Genomic DNA, 24,971 nt, shown 5'->3' on the forward strand with positions numbered 1-24,971 from the left:
TTTGTTGTAAGTAGAAACAAAACAAAAAAATAAAGCAAAAGAGAAAAAAAACACGAGCCATCAACTCCATAACCGCCATATCAGGGATAGAGAAGGGCGATCCCTTGGAGTGGGATTCACATACATTTGCCCGTAACATCTACCATTCGAGCCTAGCAGGTGGAACTCGGATCTGTCAACAGTGTCAAAGCGGAAAATAGCAGGCGGAGGAGAAGCCACCAATGTCATGTGTAGATCCCTTCTAGGTCTTGCGGATCGTGCTATTGCAGCAATTTGGTTGGTTGATCCCAAAAAAAAGGAATTTGGTTGGTTTTCTTGAAGCCCTAGCTTGTTGTGCCGTCCTATTCTCTCAATGCAATTTAGCAAATGCTACTACAGTACAGTAAAGGGCACAAAGAAAAAGCACGCAGTGAAGGAAAATACCTCCATATCAAAGCTGCTACTTATCTTGTTGGTTATCAGGATGTGGATATGTAGAATTTTCTCTAGCCACGGCAACAGACATGCATTCATCGAGGGGGTTCACTACAGAACAAAATAAATGCTGACGTTAGTTGTTGAGGGTACGTTTGACATCCCTGAGAGACTAGATAATGAAAAGATGAATCGTCAAACCTGGATGAACAAAGACGCTACCAAGTGGATGAATCTGATGGCCTGTCCTCCCTTGAAGATCATGCGTCCTCCCTTGAAGGCGCCACCAGGGCCATGGACGCCTCATACACCGCCGCCGACGTGTTGTTGTGATGAGGTATCGTGCAGGATCTGACACAGGATCACCTTCAGGCAAGATGAATAGGTCTTCAGGGGCATGACGGCCGGCCACAGCAGGCCCCTGCCATGGACGGCGCCGCCCGAGCCACAGCCGCTCGCCTGCTCGCCTCTGGAGCAGTCCAAGCTTATCCGCGAGCTCGTCCACTAGTGCCCGTCGCCGCCACGACGTCCTGCAGGCTAGAGAACGGCGGTTCGCCATTCTTATCCACGGCCGCCGTTGGAACCGACTCCGGCCGCCTATATAAGGAGCCCCCGAGTCCGTCTAGTCCCTCAGGCGACCTCAAGCCACCCCACCTAGCACCCCCATAGCAGGCAATCGACCAGGGAGGGTCTTCTTCCCCATCTCCGGCCAGTACAGCCGCCGCCGCCCTCCGGTCCATTCAGTCGCAACCAGAGCCCCCCCCCCCGTCAGTATAGCACCACCATCCTCCTCCCCTCAACCGTGCGGAGCCGCCCAAACCCTCAGCTGCATCGGGGAACCACCGTAGGCCAAAGCCCCAAACCTCCCGAAGCTGTCGTCCGCCGCAGAGCTCGCCGCCGGCGACTCCCTCCATCCCCGCCACCTCCTCGACCACCGGGAGGACCGCCCCGGCCTGGCGGATCCATCCCCGCCCTCAGGACCTCGCGAGGAGCCGCCGTTCGTCGGCGTTGATCGCCGGAGCCCCGCCTCTGTTCGGCCAGAGGAGGAAGGAGGCGGGGCGACTGGTCAAACCTAACCAGTGGGCCCAAGGGACCCACTGTCAGTGACCCACGAGCCGGTCCACACGGGTTAAGTGGAGGATCTGTCACAGGATCACCTTCAGGCAAGATGAATAGGTCTTCAAGGGCACGACGGCAGCGGCGGCGCCATGGCCGGGACCGATGACGACGGCGGCGAGCGAGCGGGAGGGTGGCGGCGGCTGCGTGCGAGTGGGAGGCCGGAGGATCACCACTCATTGTGCTCGACATATCACTACAAGAAACCTGTTAATCCATGACGGATTTCTAATGACATTTTTGGAAACTCTCATCGATGACCTGGTAAAACCCTACAAGCCCGGTGAAAGCCCGCTAAAGCCCGTCTAACCGTTCCCGTATAAAAACTTAACCCTAAATTCCCTCCTCGGCCCCTGCATCGTGTCCCACAGCACGTCGCCACCCCTCGTCCCTCCCACAGCTCGTAAACCTTAATAAAATAAAATAAAATAAACTATAGTAACTACAATAAATAAACCTTAATAAATTAAGTAAAAATAGCAGCAGTAAAATAAATAAAAATAGCAGCAGTAAAATAATTAAAGTAAAATACATAAGTAATTAGAAATAAAATAAATAAGTTTTTTGTTGTAAGTAGAAACAAGACAAAACAAATAAAGCAAAAGAGAAAAAAACAGAGGAAAAAAATTATGCCACCTACTGGGCCACCACGGCCTGAATACGACTAGAAACCCATCCATGGGCCTGGATTCAGGCCCGCAGAAGGCCCAGTAGGCCCACAGGCAAATAGTGACAGAATAGGCCCGTAAGCCTACATTTGAGAGGAGCTCGAAGTGGTCAGCGCAGCTGCGCTTATAAACCACTGTCGAAGCCTCTCGGCTAGCGAGGTGGGACTAAACATCCCACCGCACCGCGCCAGTTCCAGCACAAGGCCTTTGGTCCCGGTTGGTGCCACCAACCGGGACTAAAGGGGGCATTGGTCCCGGTTCGTGGCACCAACCGGGACCAAAGGCCTTTAGTCCCGGTTGGTGCCACCAACCGGGACCAAAGGCCTTTAGTCCCGGTTGGTGCCACCAACCGGGACCAATGAGTTCCCTATATATACCCCATCGCCACAGCAGAGCACTCCAGAGTGCTCTGTTTTTTCTGGCCGGCGAGGGGAGGGCATTTGGGTGCTCTAGCTCACCTCCTATGCACATGAGGTGTTCGATGAAATGTCTGAGCCACACTAGTTAATCTTAGTCCTCTCGAAACTCGACCTCCGAGCTCCATTTTCCCCGAGATTTGTCTAGGTTTAGCGGTCCGTCACGTCCCGTCCCCGTCTTCACCGCCGTTGATCGCCCGCGCCGATCTCGTCGCCAGCACCACCGTGGTGAGCCTCTTGTTCTTATCTTCTTTCTGAAAGGAAAAAAGTTCTTACTTTAGATAGTTACTTGTCTAATTTTGTTACTTTTATTATTCCTTCTTATTACATAATGCGATGGTTTTGGTATCCGCCCCCGTCGGCCCTCGTCCTGTCTGTGATTCGGATGTGGTATATATTATCTTTTTATAACTATTTGGTTCATTTATTGTTTATGACAAACATACCGACCAACGTGACATAGATTTTATTTATCTAGGAGGTGGTTGAACCGGAAATTCTAACCGACCCTATTGTCGAGAGGTTAAATTTAGTTGAAGAAGAAAACAATTACTTGAAGGAAAAAATAAAAAAATTGAGGAGGAGAAGATGATATTGGAGTTGCATGTTGCGGATGTCGTCGATGATCACAAGATCAAGATGGATGCAATGCACTTGAAGATTAGAAAGATTAGAAAATATGCCATTCATACCGAGGCTTGGTATCATTATGCCGTTGAATCAATTGTTACCTTGGTTGCGATTATGATCGCATTTGTTTTCGCATTGAAATGTTTTACATAGTTTCAATGTATGGTTTAATTAATTAGATGCTCTGGAGAGCTATATATATGTTGTTAGATGAGAGCTATGTATGTACTTTGGTTCTAATGTGATGATGAACTTCTATTAATTTGGTCACTTAATTATCTATTCATGATGTTCTGTAATGGTTTTGACACACTTAATTATATATAATGCACGCAGATGAACCGGCAATGGATGTACGGTGATAGACACACCTCCGAGTACATTAAGGGCGTGCATGATTTTCTCGAAGTGGCTGAGGCAAACAAGCAGAATGGTTTTATGTGTTGTCCATGCCCTATATGTGGGAATACAAAGTCTTACTCTGACCGGAAAATCCTTCACACCCACCTGCTTTACAAGGGTTTCATGCCACACTATAATGTTTGGACGAGGCACGGAGAAATAAGGGTTATGATGGAAGACGGCGAAGAAGAAGAGGACGATGACAACTATGTGCCCCCTGAATACAGTGATGCTGCAACAGGGGAAGCTGCTGAAGATCAAGAGGAACCAGACGATGTGCCCAATGATGCTGCAAGGGGGGAAGCTGCTGAAGATCAAGAGGAACCAGTGCCCGATGATGATGATCTCCGCCGGGTCATAGTCGATGCAAGGACGCAATGCGAAAGTCAAAGGGAGAAGCTGAAGTTCGATCGCATGTTAGAGGATCAAAAAAAGGGTTGTACCCCAATTGCGAAGATGGAAACACAAAGCTCGGTACCGTACTGGAATTGCTGCAGTGGAAGGCAGAGAATGCTGTGCCTCACAAAGGATTTGAGAAGCTATTGAAAATATTGAAGAAGAAGCTTCCAAAGGATAACGAATTGCCCGATAGTACATAAGCAGCAAAGAAGGTCGTATGCCCTCTAGGATTGGAGGTGCAGAAGATACATGCATGCCCTAATGACTGCATCCTCTACCGCGGTGCGTACAAGGATCTGAAGGCATGCCCGATATGCGGTGCATTGCGGTATAAGATCAGACGAGATGACCCTGGTGATGTTGACGGCGAGCCCCCCAGGTAGAGGGTTCCTGCGAAGGTGATGTGGTATGATCCTATAATACCACGGTTGAAATGTCTGTTTAGAAACGAAGAGCATGCCAAGTTGATGCGATGGCACAGTGAGGACCATAAGAAAGACGGGAAGTTGAGAGCACCCGCTGACGGGTCGCAGTGCAGAAAAATCGAGAGAAAGTACTGGGCTGAGTTTGCAGCTGACCCAAGGAACGTATGGTTTGGTTTAAGCGCGGATGGCATTAATCCTTTCGGGGAGCAGAGCAGCAATCACAGCACCTGGCCCGTGACTCTATGTATGTATAACCTTCCTCCTTGGATGTGCATGAAGCGGAAGTTCATTATGATGCCAGTTCTCATCCAAGGCCCTAAGCAACCCGGCAACAACATTGATGTGTACCTAAGGCCATTAGTTGAAGAACTTTTACAGCTGTGGAATGGAAACGGTGTACGTACGTGGGATGAGCACAAACAGGAGGAATTTAACCTGCACGCGTTGCTGTTTGTAACCATCAACGATTGGCCCGCTCTCAGTAACCTTTCAGGACAGACAAACAAGGGATACCACGCATGCACGCACTGTTTAGATGACACTGAAAGTATATACCTGGACAAAAGCAGGACGAATGTGTACCTGGGCCATCGTCGATTTCTTCCGACCAACCATCAATGTCGAAAGAAAGGCAAGCATTTCAAAGGTGAGGCAGATCACCGGAAGAAGCCCGCCATGCGTACCGGTGATCACGTACTTGCTATGGTCAATGATTTACACGTAATCTTTGGAAAGGGTCCCGGCGGACTACCTGTTCCGAATGACGCTGAGGAACACGCACCCATGTGGAAGAAGAAATCTATATTTTGGGACCTACCCTACTGGAAAGAGCTAGAGTTCCGCTCTTCAATCGACATGATGCACGTGACGAAGAACCTTTGCGTGAACCTGCTAGGCTTCTTGGGCGTGTATGGGAAGACAAAAGATACACCTGAGGCACGGGAGGACCTGCAACGTTTGCACGAAAAAGACGGCATGCCTCCGAAGCAGTATGAAGGTCCTGCCAGCTACGCTCTGACGAAAGAAGAGAAAGAAATCTTCTTTGAATGCCAGCTCAGTATGAAGGTCCCGACTGGCTTCTCGTCAAATATAAAGGGAATAATAAATATGCCAGAGAAAAAGTTCCAGAACCTAAAGTCTCATGACTGCCACGTGATTATGACGCAACTGCTTCCGGTTGCATTGAGGGGGCTTCTACCGGAAAACGTCCGATTAGCCATTGTGAAGCTATGTGCATTCCTCAATGCAATCTCTCAGAAGGTGATCGATCCAGAAATCATACCAAGGCTAAGGAGTGATGTGGCGCAATGTCTTGTCAGTTTCGAGCTGGTGTTCCCACCATCCTTCTTCAATATCATGACACACGTCCTAGTTCATCTAGTCGACGAGATTGTCATTCTGGGGCCCGTATTTCTACACAATATGTTCCCCTTTGAGAGGTTCATGGGAGTCCTAAAGAAATATGTCCGTAACCGCGCAAGGCCAGAAGGAAGCATCCCCATGGGCCATCAAACAGAGGATGTCATTGGGTTTTGTGTTGACTTCATTCCTGGCCTTAAGAAGATAGGTCTCCCTAAATCGCGGTATGAGGGGAGACTGACTGGAAAAGGCACGCTTGGAGGGGGGACTCAATAATATGCAGGGACGGATATTCTTGGTCTCAAGCACACTACACAGTTCTACAGAACTCTACCTTGGTGACCCCGTATGTCGATGAACACAAGAACAGTCTGCGCTCCAAACACCCGGAGCAGTGTGACGACTGGATTATATGTGAACACATCAGGACTTTCAGCAGTTGGTTGGAAACACGTCTCAGAGGTGACACCACTGTTTGTGATGAGTTGTACTCGTTGTCCAGGGGACCATCTTCGACTGTATTGACTTACAAAGGATACGAGATAAATGGGAATACATTTTACACGATCGCCCAAGATCAAAAGAGCACCAACCAAAACAGCGGTGTCCGCTTTGATGCAGCAACCGAGAGGGGAAAGGACACATATTATGGTTACATAATGGACATATGGGAACTTGACTACGAACATGATTTTAAAGTCCCTTTGTTTAAGAGCAAATGGGTTAATCTGTCAGGAGGCGGGGTACAGGTAGACCCACAGTACGGAATGACAACAGTGGATCTGAACAATGTTGGGTACACTGACGAACCGTTCGTCCTAGCCAATGATGTGGCACAGGTTATCTATGTGAAGGACATGTCTACCAGACCGAGGAAAAGAAAAGATAAGGAAGCGAATACATCATACGATGAGCCAAAGCGCCACATAGTTCTTTCAGGAAAAAGGGACATTGTGGGAGTGGAGGGCAAGACAGACATGTCTGAAGATTATGAAAAGTTTCATGAAATTTCTCCCTTCAAAGTCAAGGCTGACCCAAGCATCCTGATAAATGATGAAGATTATCCATGGTTACGGTGCAATAAGCAAATGACACAAGCAAAGAAAAAGTGAAGACTTTCTCCCGCAACTATTATGATGATACCATGCCAACTTTGTAATAGACGACTATGATACCATTGTCCGTTTTGTACAAGAAGTGCATCTAGTTTTTGCCGTAACCCTCTCAACTTTCTTGCACATGCTATGTGGATGAAATGATGATACCATGCCAACTTTCAACCTTTTCAGAGTTCATTTGAAATGCTTTTCAATTTTAGGGCCTTATAGCTCAAAATAATTAGTAAATGCATGAAAATAACATGCCAAAAATTAAAAATTATGCCACCTACTGGGCCACCACGGCCTGAATACGATTAGAAACCCATCCATGGGCCAGGATTCAGGCCCGCAGAAGGCCATTGGTCCCGGTTGGTGGCACGAACCGGGACCAATTCCACCCTTTGGTCCCTGTTGGTGCCACGAACCGGTACTAATGAGGCTGTGGCCCCATGAGCACCTTTAGTACCGGTTCGTGGCACGAACCGGTACTAGAGTTTCTTACTAAGCAGTTTTTTAGTCCCACCTCGCTAGCTGAGACGCACTACGAGCGGTTTATAAGCCCTGAGTGCAGAGACGATGAAGAAGAGGCGCAATGCTCACGTTGCTTAGCTTCAAGCCTTGAGGAATAAGGTAGACTGCATGGAGCTATGTGCAGTGCAGTCTACACTATTCCGAAAGGCTTGAAGCAAATCAACAAGCATTGCGCCTCTTTTTTATTTTTAATAACTTATTACAACTCCGGACTTCTTGTGTTCCGACAAAATAAAATAAACTTTAATAAAATTTATGAAACTAAAATTAACAAAGTATTTTCTGTTCAAAACATTATAAGAAACCTCTATTATTATTGAGACTAAAATCATATAAAATTGATGCAACTAAAATTATCGAAGTATTTTCTGTTCAAAATCATTAAAATCAAAAAGAATTTTCATAAAGAACTTTTTTTGCTAGAAACTTTAATAGCAAAAAGAATTATCATAAAGTAAAATAAATAAGTAATTAGAAACAAAATAAAATAAAATAAATAAGTTTTTTCTTGTAAGTAGAAACAAAACAAAATAAATAAAGCAAAAAAGAAAACAAAAAAACTAAATACTCCAAAAAAAATTCATAAAGAACTTTTTTTGATAGAATCTTTAATAGCAAAAAGAATTATCATAAAGTAAAATAAATAATTAATTAGAAACAAAATAAAATAAAATAAATAAGTTTTTTGTTATAAGTAGAAACAAAACAAAATAAATAAAGCAAAAAAGAAAACAAAAAAACTAAATACAGCAAAAAAAATTGTTGGGGCGCTGCCCGCTTAGCCTTCCAACCCTCAGGTTTGCAAATACAGGCCCAGAAGGGCTAGGAGGCTAAACGGGCAGTGCGCCAAAGTTAGGCCCAGAAGACTGCTATAGAGAGGAGTTCGAAACAGCAGCCGCGCCGCGGCATTTAAACTGGTGCGGGCGCCCCTCGGCTAGCGAGGTGGGACTAATCTTTTGGCCGCGATGCGGACAGCAAAAAAACTTGTTGGGGCGCTGCCCGCTGGGCCCTCCAACCCTCGGGTTTGCAAATACAGGCCCAGAAGGGCTAGAGGGCTCAACGGGCAGCGCGCCAAAGTTAGGCCCAGAAGCCTGCTATACAGAGGAGTTCGAGACAGCAGCCGCAGCGGGGCTTATAAACCACTTCGAGCCCCTCTCAACTAGCGAGGTGGGACTAAACTTTTGGCCGCGACGCGGGCAGCAAGAGGCCTTTGGTCCCGGTTGGTGGCACCAACCGGGACTAAAGGGGGGCATTGGTCTCGGTTGGTGCCACGAACCGGGACCAATGCTCTGAGTATATAAGAAAACACTTGGCGTTTTTCAGATTCATCTCTGCAGTTGCCCCCCGACGACGCCGCCAGGCTGCCCGAGCTCGCCCCGTCGACGCCGTCGCGGCCCTCTGCCTCGTCGACGCAGCCGCCCCTGCCCCGACCACGCCGCGCGCCCCTGCCCCGACCACGCCGTCGTCGCCCCAGCTGCCCGACCACGCCGCGGGCCCTCGCCGTGCCTCTGCCTCGCCCTGCCCTCATCGACCACGCCGCCGTCGCCGCCCTCTACCCCGACGCGCGCCTTGCCTTCTGCCCCTGCCCCGACCACGCCGCACCTCTCCTTTGGTCAGGCCGGCGCCGCCCCCTGCCTCCCTTTTTTCACATATATATGATGTTTTTTTTCCAGATTATATGTATATGTGTGAGTATATATATGTATGTGTGTATATCTGATTATATGTCCTCTTTTCAGATTTTTTTTGTTTTTTGCATTTTTATAAAAATGAATATATGTATGTATGTTCTCTGTGTATATATATGTTCATGTATGCAAAACATAGATTTTTAGAAAAGTTTTATCTATATATGTTCTCTGATTTAGTCCATTTTAGGTTAGTTTCATTTTTAGAAAAGTTTTATATATTTAGGAAAAGAAGGAAGAAGAAGAAAAAGTTTTATATATATGCAAAAGTTACATTTTTAGAAAAGTTTTATATATCTAGCTAGGAAGAAAAGGAAGAAGAATAAAAAGAAGGATAGGAAAAAAGAAAATAAGAAGAGGAAGAAAGGAGAAGAAGAGGAGAGGAAGAAGAGGAGAAATAAATAAGAAGAGGAAAAAAGAAGAAAAAGAAGAGGAGAAGAAGAAAGGAATAGAAAAGAAGAAGAAAAATTAGAAAAAATTCTATTTTTTCTTCTTCTCTCCTCTATTCCTTTCTTCTTCTCCTCTTTTTTTTTCTTCTTTTTTTTCTTCGATCTTCTCCTATATTCCTTTTCTTCTTCTCCTCTTTTTATTTCTTCTTCGTTTTCTTATGTTTTGTCGGGTCTGTCGTCGTCGATATACCCCTCTCCCGATAACTTCAACACGAGGGGGGGGGTCGATATACCCCCTCCCCGCCGATAATATTATTTTCCCATGTACGTATGTCGTCGTTGTCGATATAACCCCCTCCCGATAACTTCAACACGTGGGGGGGGTCGATATACCCCCTCCCCGATAACATTATTTTCCCATGTATGTATGTCGTCGTTGTCGATATATATAACTCCCTCCCAGATAACTTCGACATGATGGACGGTCGATATATATACCCCCTCTCGACCGTGATAACTTATACCACGGGAGCACCCCCCGGCCCTCTCGCTCGACCAAAACTCTCGAGGACACCCAAACCCTAGAAAAAAATGATGTCGGTCTCCTACCCCCTCCCGCCGCGCCCCTACCCTTGAAGCGCTGCCTAGGCCACCCCAAACCCGGAATAAGCTAGGTCTACGTTTGCACTAATATATCCACCTGCTGTCATGTTTGTGTAATAATTGCCATGTTGTAATATTTGCAGAAACAATGGAGCACGGACGAGATGAGCAAGCAGAAGAGGTGTTGGGGGACATAATCTTAGCCGGAGGTGATATCTTGTCGTATCTTAACGACAATGATGGTCTGGAAGAATAGGGTGAAGAAGCAGGCTACGGTGATCGAAGAGTGGAGGAGGAAAGACATGATTATGATGGCTCCGGTGACCCAATGCTGGTGCAAGAAGGAGCCCGTGGTGACGGCTCCGGTGACCGAACAGAGTCCGGCCAGGTAAATATATTAGTTAAGCCTGTGCTGACTAGCTAAATGATGCATTCATTGTTTTGGTATGTACACATATTAATTAACACTCGTCTTTCTTCTTTTTTCCAGCCCTCCGGATCGAGCACAACTTCGGTAAAGAGACGAGGCCCGAAGAGAAAGTTGCGCTCGGATGAAAGGTTTGAGATCACAGCAATCGCGCGCGACGGCCAACCAATTGAACCCCTCCGGACAAAGGATGCTTTTGCTGCTCAGTGCGGGGTTCTAATTAGGGACAAGATCCCGATCAGCATCCACCAATGGTATAAGCCTAAGAAGGAAGACCCTGAGGTGTCTTATGTCAATGATATGCAGAAAGATGATCTTTGGACTGAGCTGAAGGCAAATTTCACCCTACCGCCAGAGGAGGATCCGGAGAAGCCAGTTATAGAGCAATTAATCAAGTCTCATGCTCTTAAGAAGATGGCAGACCTATTCAGGAGGTGGAAGAATGAGCTGAAAACGTTTGTCGACAAAGAAGAGACACCAGAATTCATCGGCCGGTATGAGAAGATCAGGGATCACTGGCCCGCATTTGTGGCCCACAAGACATCGGAAAAGAGTAAGAAGATGTCAGCGACAAACAAGAAGAATGCTGCGAAGAAGAAGCTTCACCATCGCACGGGGTCAGGTGGCTACCTCAAAGCCCGACCTAAGTGGGCCCAGGCTGAGAATGATCTGCTTGAAAAAGGATCGAACCACAGACAATGAACTGGACAGACCGTTGCCGGACTTGGTTCTTCGGGGCTGGCGGAACCTTGGACCCTGTAACAGGGAGGTGCGTTTGGACGAACGAGCTTTTGAGAATACCAGTCAAGAAGATTCAGCAATATATCGATGCAGCGCAGGAAGGGACGTTCGTTCCAGACAGAGAGAACGACGAGCTCACAATGGCCCTCTGGAATCCTGAGCACCCTGGACGGACACGAGGCACGCCAGGCTCCGTTCCGTGGAAGGCTGGTTTTCCGGACGCGGGCGGTTACAAAACCCAGGAGAGGAGGAAAAAAGTGGAGCAGATCCAAATTCAGAAGCTGCACGAAAGGGTTCAAGCGCTAGAGGAACGAGATGGCAATCGAGATGCCGAAACTGCCCCCGAAGCTACACCGCCATCTCAGTGGAGAAGCAGCGTGGCTTCCACCGAGCTGCTTCAACTGGAGCATGCGGCTCCTGCTAGCTACCCCGTGGATGCTATCACGGAGTCTCAACATTGCCACCTTATGGCGGAATGGCAGAACTTGAAAGTCAAGGCGGCTGTTGGCTCTGTTTTACCTACTGAATCCGGCGCAACCTACCACTGCCGGCCGATTCCTGAAGGATATGCTAGGGTGATGGTGGATGAAATAACGGAGGGATTTGAGGACCTCCAGCTTGACCACCCTACCGGTGAAGGGGAGACTCGGCTGGGTTCTGCTCTGAAGACTCCATGCCTATGGCGCAAGGAGCTCATCAAGCTTCCGAACTGGACGGCTCCGGCGAGTAAGGGCACTCCGCCTCCTCCTCCGCCTCCTCCTCCGGCGAGTGATCAGGGCACTCAGCCTCCTTCTCCGGCGCGTGGCGGCACTCTGCCTCCTTCTCCGCCAGCGCCGGCGCGCCAGAGCAGCCAGCCTCCTCTTTCTCCGCCTCGTCAGCAAGGGCGGAAGAGACCCGCCGCCGCTGCGGCTGCTCCGGCGCGTCGTAGTCCTTCTCCTCCGCCTCGTAAGCAAGGAAAGAAGACAGCCGCAACCGCTCCGTCTGCTCTCCCGGCGTCTAGCAGTACAGCTGCCAGAGGCGGGAGGCAATACAGATTCGGTCCTTCTTTGAAGACTCCAGAGAAGTTACCATACGAGAGGACGGAGGAGGAGAACGCGAAGATCGTGCGAGCCAAAGTGAAGAACTTCTTTGAAGGGGTGAAAGCAAAGAAACATCCACCTCCGGAGGAGAAGGTAGATCCGGTGAAAGCAAAGCGCACTCTGGCTGCCCTGACAAAACCACCAAAGTCTCCGCCGAGAGGCAACTATGAGCGCGTTCTTGCAAAGACATATGCCGAAGCGGAGCGGTCGGGAAGTATTGTCAGTGATAAAAGGATGAAAGAACGACGAGCTGGGAAAAAAATTGCCCAGCTCGGCGAACAAGAGAACCAATCGTGCCCCCCGCTCAAGGTGTCAAAAGACATCGTCGCTAATGATCCGAGTATGGTGCCCGGTTATAGCAATCTTGGAGATTACCTGCCCGACGATGTACATTATGAAATCATGGAGGTGGATGAACACAAATACCATTACGGGAAGCCTGTCGTCAAAGATGAAAGATCTCTAAGCACGATGATGCGAAGACTACATGATTGGTACATGAAAACCTGCAGAGAGTCTGATGGGATGGATACTTTGACGCTGAGAGTTAAACCGGAGCATGACCTCATTGGAATTGATCTGCTGAGTGTTCCATTTGAGGATTTCTTCCAGTTTTACAATCAAAAGGCCCTCGATAAAACAACGATCACTTGCTACTGTCTGTAAGTAGTACTACTTCTGTCATTAAGTCTCTCTATATAGGTCAGCTCTTTCATTGCATTGCATGTATTTATGCTTATCCTCACTATATTATGCAGATTGAAGATCGCCGAATTGAAGAAAAGACAAATCGGTGATATTGGGTTCATTAACACAAATCTCATAGATGCATATACGGTTGAAAAACATCCCAAAGAAGCCGAGGCCAACTTGCTACAATCGTTGGTATTAAATCAAAACAAAGATATAATACTCTTTCCTTACAACTTCAAGTGAGTGTTACTGTCTTGTGCATATTCGGTTTCCCTTATTAGTCCAGGTTATGGTAATGTAATTGATGACTTATGCATGCATGCGCAGCTTCCCCTATATTCTCCTAGAGATTAAGCTTGAGCAGGGAGTAGTAACCGTCTTAGACTCGAGACGAAAAGATCCCCAGGACTATGCGAACATGACTCAAATGCTCGAGAAGTAAGTTAAATCGATCATTATCCACCATATCAACAACTTTGTTCATTTCCTGATATCAAGTAATTGTTTTCTTTGTCTGGCAGGGTTTGGAGAAAATTCACCTCAAAAGCTCCGGGACTGCCGAAGAAGCTGCAATTTAATCACCCGAAAGTAAGTACTATAGTAGCATGTTCCGCGCATCTCCTAGTGATTCAAGCGCTAGTTTCATCAATACCATTTAGCATGCTTGCTTATCAGTTTGATTGACCTCTATTTCTTGTAAAGTGGTTGTGGCAGGAACCCGAGAATAATTACTGTGGATACTACGTTTGCGAGTCCATCCGCTACACGACCTGTGAGCGGGGCTACACTGAAGAACAATATGAAGTGCGTAAGCAATAATATTCACAATTTTATTTTATTACCATCATTTGTGTTGAGTTTCATTTATTCATATATATATATATATATATATATATATATATATATATATATATATATATATATATATGTATTGACCCCCTTCTTCAAATTAGATGTTTCGGAAGCGGGATGAACTCCTAGCAGAAGATCGTATGCGAGGAATTCAAGAGGAATTGGCGGCATTCTTCCTTGACCACGTGATCGCTGAAAACGGAGAATACTATGTGGACCCTGTGTTCCTACAATTTAATTAGGAGATTGTATTGTAAGAGATAATTATTGTATATATGTAGCCGGTAGTGTCGGATAGATATACGAGAACTTGTTGTTCTCCCAATATCTCGGAGAAGGAGAGGTGGTCGATATCACTTCTCTCTGTATGCATATGTTCATGACGATCTTCTGTTTCCTTCATTTGATTACTAGCTAGCGTGTCTACTCCTCTCCATACGTATATAGTACGTAGCGTCGACCAAGCACGGAGATAATAGAGGACACTTCTCTCTATTAATTAGCTAGCTAACACAATATATGAAACACCTAAATTAACCCCCCCAAAACCCCTAAACCACCCCCCTTTCAAAAAAAACAAAAACCTCAGCTCCTGCCAGCTGCTGACGCGTGGATGCCTATTGGTCCCGGTTGGTGGCACCAACCGGGACCAAAGGCCCTCCTGCCTGGGCTCCCCGCACCGGCCACGTGGACGGCCTTTAGTCCCGGTTCGTGTAAGAACCGGGACTAAAGGTCTAGGGCATTAGTAACGACCCTTTAGTCCCGGTTCCAGAATCGGGACTAAAGGCCCTTATGAACCGGGGTAAATGCCCCTTTTCCTACTAGTGGGAACATCTATATGTCATAAAGAAAGCAATAGCAACATACTAAACGATCAACTGCTAAGCTAACGGAATGGGTCAAATCAATCACATCATTATCTAATGATGTGATCCTGTTAATCAAATGACAACTCATGTCTATGGCTAGGAAACTTAACCATCTTTGATTCAACGAGCTAGTCAAGTAGAGGCATACTAGTGACACTTTGTTTGTCTATCTATTCACACATGTACTAAGTTTCCGGTTAATACAATTCTAGCATGAATAATAAACATTTATCATGAAATAAGGAAATAAATAATAACTTTATTATTGCCTCTAGGGCATATTTCCTTCATGAGGATATATACCATCAGCTAGATAGTATCCCTTGTTGTACTGGTGCCGTTGATCTCAAAGTTGACAGGTGGGGAGTGGCCTTCTGCAAGCCTTGCGAAGACCGGAGAACGCTGCAGCATGTTGATATCATTGTGAGAACCTGCCATGCCGAAGAAAGAATGCCATATCCAAAGATCCCGCGAAGCCACCGTTTCTAATATGACAGTGCACGCCTTGACATGCCCCTTGTACTGGCCCTGCCAAGTAAATGGACAGTTCTTCCACTCCCAGTGCATACAATCTATGCTGCCAAGCATGCCTGGAAAGCCTCTAGCTGCATTGGTCGCCAACAATTTCTCTGTATCAGCGGCAGTTGGCTGCCTCAAGTACTCAGGGCCAAACACCTCGATCACAGCCTGGCAGAACTTGTACATTGACATCAGACATGTTGTCTCACTCATACGCACATACTCTTCCACCAGATCGCCTGGAATTCCATATGCAAGCATGCGGATGGCCGCGGTGCATTTCTAGTAAGAGGAGAATACAAGCTTGCCAAGGGCATCCGTCTTGCACTCGAAGTATGGGTCATGAGCAACCACTCCCTCTCGGATACGATTGAACACATGCCTTGCCATTCGAAACGGCGACGGAATTTATCCGGCTTGAAGAGCCGGGTGTTGGAAAAGTAATCGGCATAGAGCAGGGCGTGGCCTCTATCCCTGTTGTGGTTCAGGTTTGGAGCACGGCCAGGGACTGACCCCCTGTACCGAGGTAGCTGTCGTTGAATGTGGTCGTGAACGACCAGTGCAGCCACCACAAGATCTTCATCATCCGACGATGAATCGTCCGATGAACAAATGAAGTGGTGGAAGAAAAACTCATCTCCACTGTCCATACCTTTGTGGGCAAAGTGTCGAACACCTTGCGGTCGTGGTGGCAAAGTGGCCGCGATGATCACCTCGACGCAGCAGGGGAGCAGGGGTGGTTGCCGGTCGGCTACTGGCCGCTTTGGAGCTCTCGTCGGAAGCTACTACGTCGCCGGCGGTCGTATCCCCTCTGCCGTCCGGCAACGACGGCGACGGCCAAACCTCCTCCGATCGACGGCCAAAACTACGGCGAAAGCGCGGGCGTGGTGGCGGCCATGTCGGGACGTGGTTTGGTATGGACGGCCGGCGGCCGCGCGGTGAGGAGGCGGCCGGAGAATAGCGGCGGCGCCAGCGGCGGGGCGGGGCGGGAGAGGGGTGTAGGCGCTGGAAGCGAAGGGACTGCTAGTGTCCCCGACAGGCGGGCCACGGGAGGACAAGGGCGTGCGGCGAGCCCGTCCGCGCGATGTCCGTTTCACCCCAAATTCGGCACAAGTTTGGGCCGGGGTGGGTCGAAAACGGACGGAATCCGGACATTTGTCCGTTTGGGGCCGCGCTATTCGTCCGTTTTACCCCAAACGGACGCACCCAGACAAGATGGGTCGCGTGGTGGAGTTGGCCTAAGAAACTAAAATGTGAAAGAAAGAAAAACTGAGATGTTAATATAGCTAAGCTAGAGGGTAATCTCCATCGTCGGGGACGTCAATTCTCATGTACCAAAATCAAACAGAGCAGTACGTGCGCGTGCGAAGTTTCAAATAACCTTCATCTTGTTGTGACAATGTTTGAAAAGAGAAGATGCAAGTGTAGCATGGCCCATGCAGTGCTGGCAAACGGCAGCAGTGCGCGCGTGTCAGGAGGACGATGGGCGCTGCGAGCTGTTGATAGGGAGCACTGTGGCACTATGTACGTATGGCGGCTGCAGGCTGCCATCATTCGTTTCAGGGGGAATGCACCTGATCGACCAGAGGATCGGCATGGCTGGTGTCACTGGCACGGCGGTGCCCGTACGTGGCCCCCGCGCTTCATGTGAACACCACGCGAATCCCTCGCGCGCCTGCCCCCTCCCACCCAGCTTGCTTTCCTCCACCCACCGCTGGCACACAAACGTCACGCTCAGGCACGCCGTACCGGTGCAACTCAGATGGTTTTGCTGCGCGCTGCTGCCCGGCCCTGACGTGCACAATCAATCATTGGCATGCGGCACCTGTTGCCGCCTCATAGGGCCTGCCTCGTAACGGATCTGCGCAAAATATTACGGCTCCTGCGCTTTCGCGGCCTAGTACGGTCCGGCGTCATCGAAAGGAATTTTCCAGATCGATCATGTTAATCATCGCAGATTAATTCTTGCAGCTACAGCAAATTATCACGACTGTACTAAATTCTAGCGATGGTGTGTATGCTTTTTTTTCAACCTGATGGTGTGTATGTTAGCGCCTACTACTTTTTAGCACGTGGGTAAAGCATACTAGCAAAAGATATATCAATGACCAATGATCATGTACGGTAAAGCACACTGGCATGCAGCTGTTAAGGTCATCTCTAACGTTGGATCACCAAACCGACCATATCGAATGTAAAAAAAAATGGGTCTACGCACACATCGGCGCCATACATGTCTGTGGTAGCCTTGCTATCCAACCGTGTCCCTCAAACACGAACCACGGGTTATGAGTTATGACTGGCAGTAGGTCAGACGGACCGAGATGAGAAAGAGAAGAGTGGGAGATGTAGGATGTGTTGAGACTAACTTCTTCAAATTTGGTTCTGGTCTAGGGGATTTTCGTCATCTGCATTGGAGGTGCCCCAATATTACTAAATTCAGTTACTGGCCGGCCGTTGTTACGGGCGTCGTACATCCTCCAAGAACACACCACTCATGATATATATCCCTACCCAATCAGCGAAATCTAGGTCTCCACATCTCACTTGCTCTTCATCCACAACCGTGGTGCATCGGTTTATGTACAAGCAGAGGGCCCTCCTCTAGTTCAGGGTAACCCGCAAGCTTATGGAAGGAGTCGCTGATGTTTGCCCCTCTGGCTACATATGGCTCCCCACAACCATAACCAATAAGGCCACCACGTTAGACAACACGTGGAGCTCACATCCATCGACGGCACGCACTAGACTAGCATCACGCAATACGCCTCTAAGGCAGCATGAACCCCAGACATATTATGTACAATGAGAATTTGCGCTCCTCTCTGGTTCTACACCAGCCGTTGATGTCGTCCAAAATGAAAGGGGAACGAGCCGAGCCGCAAAGGCGACTCCAAAACTGGAGGTAGTCGAGAGAGAAATGGAACGGGAGAGGGGTTAGCTTCTCTGAGTCTGCCAATCGTATCGTGCATATGTGTTTTCGGGTAGTGCTCCAGATTTGTAGATGTACATTTCCAATAGCGAGCCTATATTATGGCCCCACTTGAAATATTTAATTGTTGCAGCTTTCCTATAGAAGTACTCCCTCTGTTCCTAAATATTTGTCTTTCTAGACATTTCAAATGACTACCACATACAGATGTATGTAGACATATTTTAGAGTGTAGATTCACTCATTTTGATCTGTATGTAGTCACTTGTTGAAATGTCTAGAAAGACAAATATTTAGGAATGGAGGGAGTATATGTTTAGTGGAACCATTAGTTTTTCAAATTTGTGCATGGATCGTTCCCCAAGGATAAAGTTGCTCCAACTCGAAAATAAAAATTAAAACATGGGACCTCCCCGTATTTCCTTCATCGTGTTTGTGAAGCAATATTCTTGAGTAGTTGTGTAGACCATGTCTGGTAGTACATACATGAGCAATACTACATCTACGAAGAGGTTCTTATGTACCATACTTATAGGATGATTAGACAGTCTTTAATTGGGCAACCCTCAAAAATGAGTTAGAGGGGAAGGAAGTTTACCTAGGTTGCATAACAATGTGACGTAAATCTAGCATTTTAGGTACATACATATTGCTCTTTTTTTGCGGATACATATTGTTTTATTAGAGCATCTACAGCCGGGCGCCTCAAACGCCCGGGCAGACGGTCCGGTCACTGCCCGGTGAAAAAAACCCGACCAAGACGGGCACCTCAAACGGGACTCAAAAGGACGGTCAGACCGGCGCCCCTCATATCCGTCTCATATCTGGGGTGGATATGGGGAGGCCCAGGTGCGACATCGGTCTGATGTGCAGCCGTGTGCCCCCCCCCCCCCCCCCCCTAGGAAACCACTCTGAAAGCCAGCGTTCCGAAGCTCGCCTCCTCAGGCTTACCGATGGTGCCGCGTGTCGGTGCTCCGACACCCTGTGCAAGGCCCCTAGCACGGCTATTTAAGACGAACATCGGCACCGTGACCCTACCTGTCCACATTTCCAGGCCTCCAGTCCGCTGTCGCCACTTTCCAATCGCCGTGCATCTCCACATTTCCATCACCGGATGCCACCACAATCAAGTAGCCATGCCGCCACACATATGGGTCAGGAGCTACCTTCATCTAAGGCTGGAGCGCCGGCTACAGGTTGTTTAGCAAATCCGGGCAAGACGCGAAGCCCAGATCGCTGCGGGGCTTCCACCGAACACGGTGGATCCGAAAGATGAGTTCACGGAGGAGCAGGAGGAGGAGGTGAAGTAGGAGGAGCAGTAGAAGGAGGACGAGGAGGACACGGGGGACGCTGATCTGCAGGCGGAGCAACAGGCAATCCTTGATTCCCTCCCGTCGAAAGAGAAGGCGGAGGCGAACCACCGTATTCTCCAAGCGGAGCAGGAAGCGGACATCGACAAGATGATTGCAAGGGCCCTCCTACGTGCATGTCTACCTGACGCCCGACACGGAGATCATGGGCATCTCCGATGATGACGAAACGTAGTTAGGCTAGTGTTTGCATCATAAGAAAAAAAATGCATGCTTTTTATGACTCTAGGGGTGAAATATGAGATACTCGGAGGCATAGCAGAAATATGAGGTGTGAACGGTCATTGCCTGCAGATGTGTCAGGTCGCGACGGCAGGCGTTTAAGAGGCTGGATTTTAAGTTTTTGACGGTAGATGCTCGTACATGGTGGTAAACTACTCATTGACAACTTCCAATTTTCTAGAGACCGGAATTTGATGAGTATGCACTGCAGTCCCACTCGCTGTCCATCCATGCAAGAAAGTCTCTCGTCTGGAAAAATTAGCTACGCCCTGGATCGACGCATGCTGTCTGTAGTATGTTTCTTATATCCTTATATGATTCAAAGATCGCATATTATATAGTGTACTCGATTAATTCCAGGAGCCTTGAGGTGGACTTTGCGATGCCAAGTCTTGCACCAAGTCGTTATCTGTGGCAATTACTCGTCTGCTCCGGTGCTCCCCACACCAACTTGCAAGTATGGTCACCACGTGACAGCGCAAGCACGCACGGATATGTATGTATGTATATATCTATTTTTCGCAGGGGGTGTAGTATATATATCTTGAGACTGTGAACTGGTTAAATTCTGTGGGCTCATGTATACTATCCAGCTACATAGGTTATACGTAATACGTATCTGTCAACTTTATTGTACTTGTAATTTAAGAGTCAACTAGTTCCAAACTACTCCCTCTGTAAACTAATATAAAAATATTTGATCACTAAGTAGTGATCTAAACACTCTTATATTAATTTACAGAGAAAGTATATAAATACACACAGATATAAATACATATAAAACTGTCTGTTGCAACGTTCCGACGATAGCTCCTGACTTCATAAATACTATGTAATAACATCTTATATTACGAGACCAAGAGAGTATCATATTAATTCATTTAACGTGAAATTGGATCGGCCGTTGACCATCTTTATGCTTGGTCGCTGATCATTATCATCACTTATCTAGTATTGACATGTATTTTTTGTAATCTATGAGTTCCATGGCATGGGGTGAATAGTCAAGTAAAAGATCGATAAATATCAAATAGGGATCAACAAAGCAATCGACCGATGCGGACATGCATACCCATGGATCTAGAACTTCCAGAAAATTCTACGGCACCATCGGCGTCACCGTTTACTATGAGAGACCGGCACACAACAACGTATTGCCTGCTTGGTGCATAAGCGCCAAAACAGAAATGGGTCAGCAGCTAGCTCAGCTCCCACACATTTGCTCATCCACTTGTAGGCGTTACCAGGAGGAGGAGGAGGAGATGCGTTACCTGGCGTGCTACTACTTTTCTTGCTCCCAAACAAAGTTAAAACTAGAAGGCAACAAAAGGAAATGCAGGGATGGCACTCTAGTTTCCCACGCAACCGTACCATACCATACCGTGTGCGTAGCACTTTGAGTTCATCATCATCTTCATCGTTGTCTTCCATCTTCTTTTTTTTTTTTTCCTTTCACATAAAATATCTACTAGTTGACCCACACCAAGGCGTATATACGAGCATCTATACACGCATACACTCACCCCTACGATTGCACACACACACCCTACCCCTATGAGCACCTTCAATAGACTGAGCCGGTATATCATCTTCAGATTTTACGAAATCATCGTAGGCGGCTCGTAGTCAACGGGAACGTCTCTTCCCACTGAATGCGCATCACCGAAAATCCAGAATTAAATCCAGTAATAAAGGCAAGCACCAGGGCTAAGGATATACCAATGTCCTCACCTATATAAATATCTGACAGGTGTGGCTAGATTTCAGTCGACTGAGACATAATCAGATCTCAGTCAAGTGATAAATATATAAGAAGAAAAAAGAACCCCCCCCCCCTTCCCCAAAAAAATTACGAATCCTCATGCAAGATCAAAGGAATATAGTATCGACCGAGGCGTAACAAAGTTTCAGTCAACCGAGACTTAACAAAACTGATATCTAATACTAAAAGAATGGAATTGTGTCCAAAATATAAATTTAAAACAATACTAATATCTACTATGCAAGTATAAAACAACACAATCATGTATGCATATATATATATAAAAAGAAACAACAGCATGGACTATATGCATGTGTTATCTACTACACACATCTATGAAAGACAAAAACAAAAACATAAGCCCATGTGTAGAAATAGTATATAGAGATAGAACAATAGAATATGGTGTGGTTGATGTATGCACCACCTAGCTTAGCCACACTCACACTCACCTCCTCGATCCTCTATATAACACACGCACTTGCCTCTGCTGCTCCTCTACCTACCTACTGCCTCCATTCCCACCACAGCTAGCTTCAGCATTTAGCTAAGCTCTAGTTCTCTCCCGAGCTAAGCATCTTCTTGATTTCTCGGTGATCTTGATTTCTCCGTGATCGGATTCGGATGGACAGCGCGAGAAGCTGCCTCGTGGACGACGTGAGCAGCGGCGCGTCCACGGGGAAGAAGGCGTCTCCGGCGCCGGCAGCGCCGGCGGCCAAGCCGCTGCAGCACGTGGGCAGCGGGGCCAGCGCGGTCATGGACGCGCCGGAGCCCGGCGCGGAGGCGGACTCCGGCCGCATCGGCAGGCTGCCGTCCTCCAAGTACAAGGGCGTGGTGCCGCAGCCCAACGGGCGGTGGGGCGCGCAGATCTACGAGCGCCACCAGCGCGTCTGGCTCGGCACGTTCACGGGGGAGGCCGAGGCTGCGCGCGCCTACGACGCGGCGGCGCAGCGCTTTCGCGGCCGCGATGCAGTCACCAACTTCCGCCCGCTCGCCGAGTCCGACCCGGAGGACGCCGCCGAGCTCCGCTTCCTCGCCGGCCGCTCCAAGGCCGAGGTCGTCGACATGCTGCGCAAGCACACCTACCCGGACGAGCTCGCTCAGTACAAGCGCGCTTACTTCGTCGCGGCTGCGGCGTCCTCCCCTACATCGTCCTCGTTGCCTCCCGCCTCGTCGCCCTCTTCGGCGGCTGCACCCTCGCCGGCGGCGCGGCGCGAGCACCTGTTCGACAAGACGGTCACGCCCAGCGACGTGGGGAAGCTGAACCGGCTGGTGATACCGAAGCAGCACGCCGAGAAGCACTTCCCTCTCCAGCTTCCTTCAGCCGGCGCCGCCGTGTCCGGCGAGTGCAAGGGCATGCTGCTCAACTTCGACGACGCGGCCGGCAAGGTGTGGAGGTTCCGGTACTCGTACTGGAACAGCAGCCAGAGCTACGTGCTCACCAAGGGGTGGAGCCGCTTCGTCAAGGAGAAGGGCCTGCACGCGGGCGACGCCGTCGGGTTCTACCGCTCCTCCTCCGGCAACAACCAGCTCTTCATCGAGTGCAAGCTGCGGTCCAAGACCACGACGACGACGACGACCTTCGTCAACGCGGCGGCCGCCGCGTCGCCTGCACCGGTGATGAGGACCGTGCGACTCTTTGGCGTCGACCTTCTCGCGGCGCCGGCGCCGAGTCACGCGCCCGAGCACGAGGACTGCAGCATGGTGCCCAAGACATACAAGAGATCCATGGACACCAGCGCAGCGCCCACTCCGGCGCACGCGGTCTGGAAGAAGCAGTGCATAGACTTCGCGCTGACCTAGCTAGCTAGCGTTTTCCCTCCATGGTTGCTTTGCTTGCTTCCAAATTTCCATGGCAGTAGCTTAGAGCTCTTGATCGATCCAAGTGTTTGCCTTTTTTTTCCTCTTCTAATTCTCATATACAAGTTAGCTCTAAATCTAGTCTTCTTTAATTATTCTACTGTAAATTAAGCCCGTTCTAGAAATGGCAAGTGTACACCGAAGAAATGCTACCAATTATGCCCTAGATATCTCTGAAGAGAGAGAGAGAGAGAGATCTGGATGACTACTCCATGCAGAAGCTAGCAATATGTTATGCATATTTGGAGCTTTTCATCTAGCTATCCCCTTCGTCTCCCAAACTGCGATGCAAGGAGACGTCGGTTTCGCGGCTACATGTCGCGATTTGACTCTCTCGTTTTGGTGCCCTTTCTCATGTCATGTGGGTTGAGAGGACTGCGACGCGTGCTACAGGCGACGGTCCAGGCCAGGTGCATGCATCTGGCGCAGCCGCAAGCGCAGAAAGGCTCCGGGAGTTATCTGATCCCCGGCCCATAATTGTATGCATGCATATGCACCTCACCTGGCCATGAGATGATATGGCCAATGGCGATGGATGTGATACGCTCGATCTGTATATGCTATACTTAGCAACAGCAAGAAACTAAAGTGGGCACTGGTATTGTGTGTATGTGACAGGTGGGAGAGAGATGGAGCTAGCAGCTAGCTAGCAACAGGGGAATAATGTTAGGGAAACATTATTGTGGCAAGCTACGTGCTTGTCTATTCGTCCGTTCGTTCGAAATTTTCCTAGATCTATGATTATCAAAGGGTCAAAAATTTCAACGAAATTTCTGAAATTTTGCATATTTCAGTGGGGTCCAAAATATTTTTAGCCCAGAAAGTCAGAGCAGATTCAAATTAATTTCAGAATAAATTTAAATAGATTAAAATTAAGTGAAAATTGTAATTTTAAAATACAAAATAATTTCTGTAATATGCAAATTTCACATATTTCAGAAGCTCCAAAATTGGTTTGTTCTCGAAATTGAAAAGCTCAATAAATGATCCCATTTCATACAAACTTACAAACTAAAATCATACTACTGTAAAACTAATGTCGCACAACACTAATGGAAACTTCAGTTGTTAGTGATGTGCGAGCATAGATGAATGAGATCTTACAAAATTCCACGCAACTGCAAATTACCAAAAATCTTATTGTAATGTTGATTAAGCGGGGCATCGAGAAAATTCAGTTGAAACTATGTGATTAAATACCACCATGGAAGGTTGTGTGTTCGATCATGTCAAATTAAGTTGTGGTATATTGACCATTGGTTTCAAAAATTGAAGTTTCTATATTATTGAAACTGTTAGTTGAGAATCACCTCTTGGTAGGGTGATGGTGATAGCGTTTTGTAAGTGACTCCACCTAGTGCCCAAGGTGGTCCACGGACCATCCGTGGATTTTGCGACCGGTTCATATACTTCAGCCCAGAAAAAAGTACAACACATGACTCAAATTGGACTCGAAGAATAGTATGATCCATGCTCCCTGATCGTGTCGTAGTACGACAGTATGA

At 48.0% G+C, this 24,971-nt stretch overlaps 1 protein-coding gene and 1 pseudogene across 1 annotated transcript; one reads left to right on the plus strand and one right to left on the minus strand.

Annotated features, from left to right (window-relative positions):
- The window catches only part of LOC141039131 (uncharacterized), a 158,355-nt pseudogene that overhangs the window by 107,588 nt on the left and 25,796 nt on the right, over positions 1-24,971 (minus strand).
- LOC109744965 (AP2/ERF and B3 domain-containing protein Os05g0549800) lies at positions 22,019-23,613 on the plus strand. The gene has a single exon (XM_020304105.4). It carries the CDS (start codon positions 22,231-22,233, stop codon positions 23,407-23,409), a length of 1,179 nt encoding a protein of 392 aa, XP_020159694.1. The 5' UTR covers positions 22,019-22,230; the 3' UTR covers positions 23,410-23,613.

The sequence above is a fragment of the Aegilops tauschii genome, chromosome 1, assembly GCF_002575655.3.
Source record: "Aegilops tauschii subsp. strangulata cultivar AL8/78 chromosome 1, Aet v6.0, whole genome shotgun sequence".
NCBI lineage: Eukaryota > Viridiplantae > Streptophyta > Magnoliopsida > Poales > Poaceae > Aegilops > Aegilops tauschii.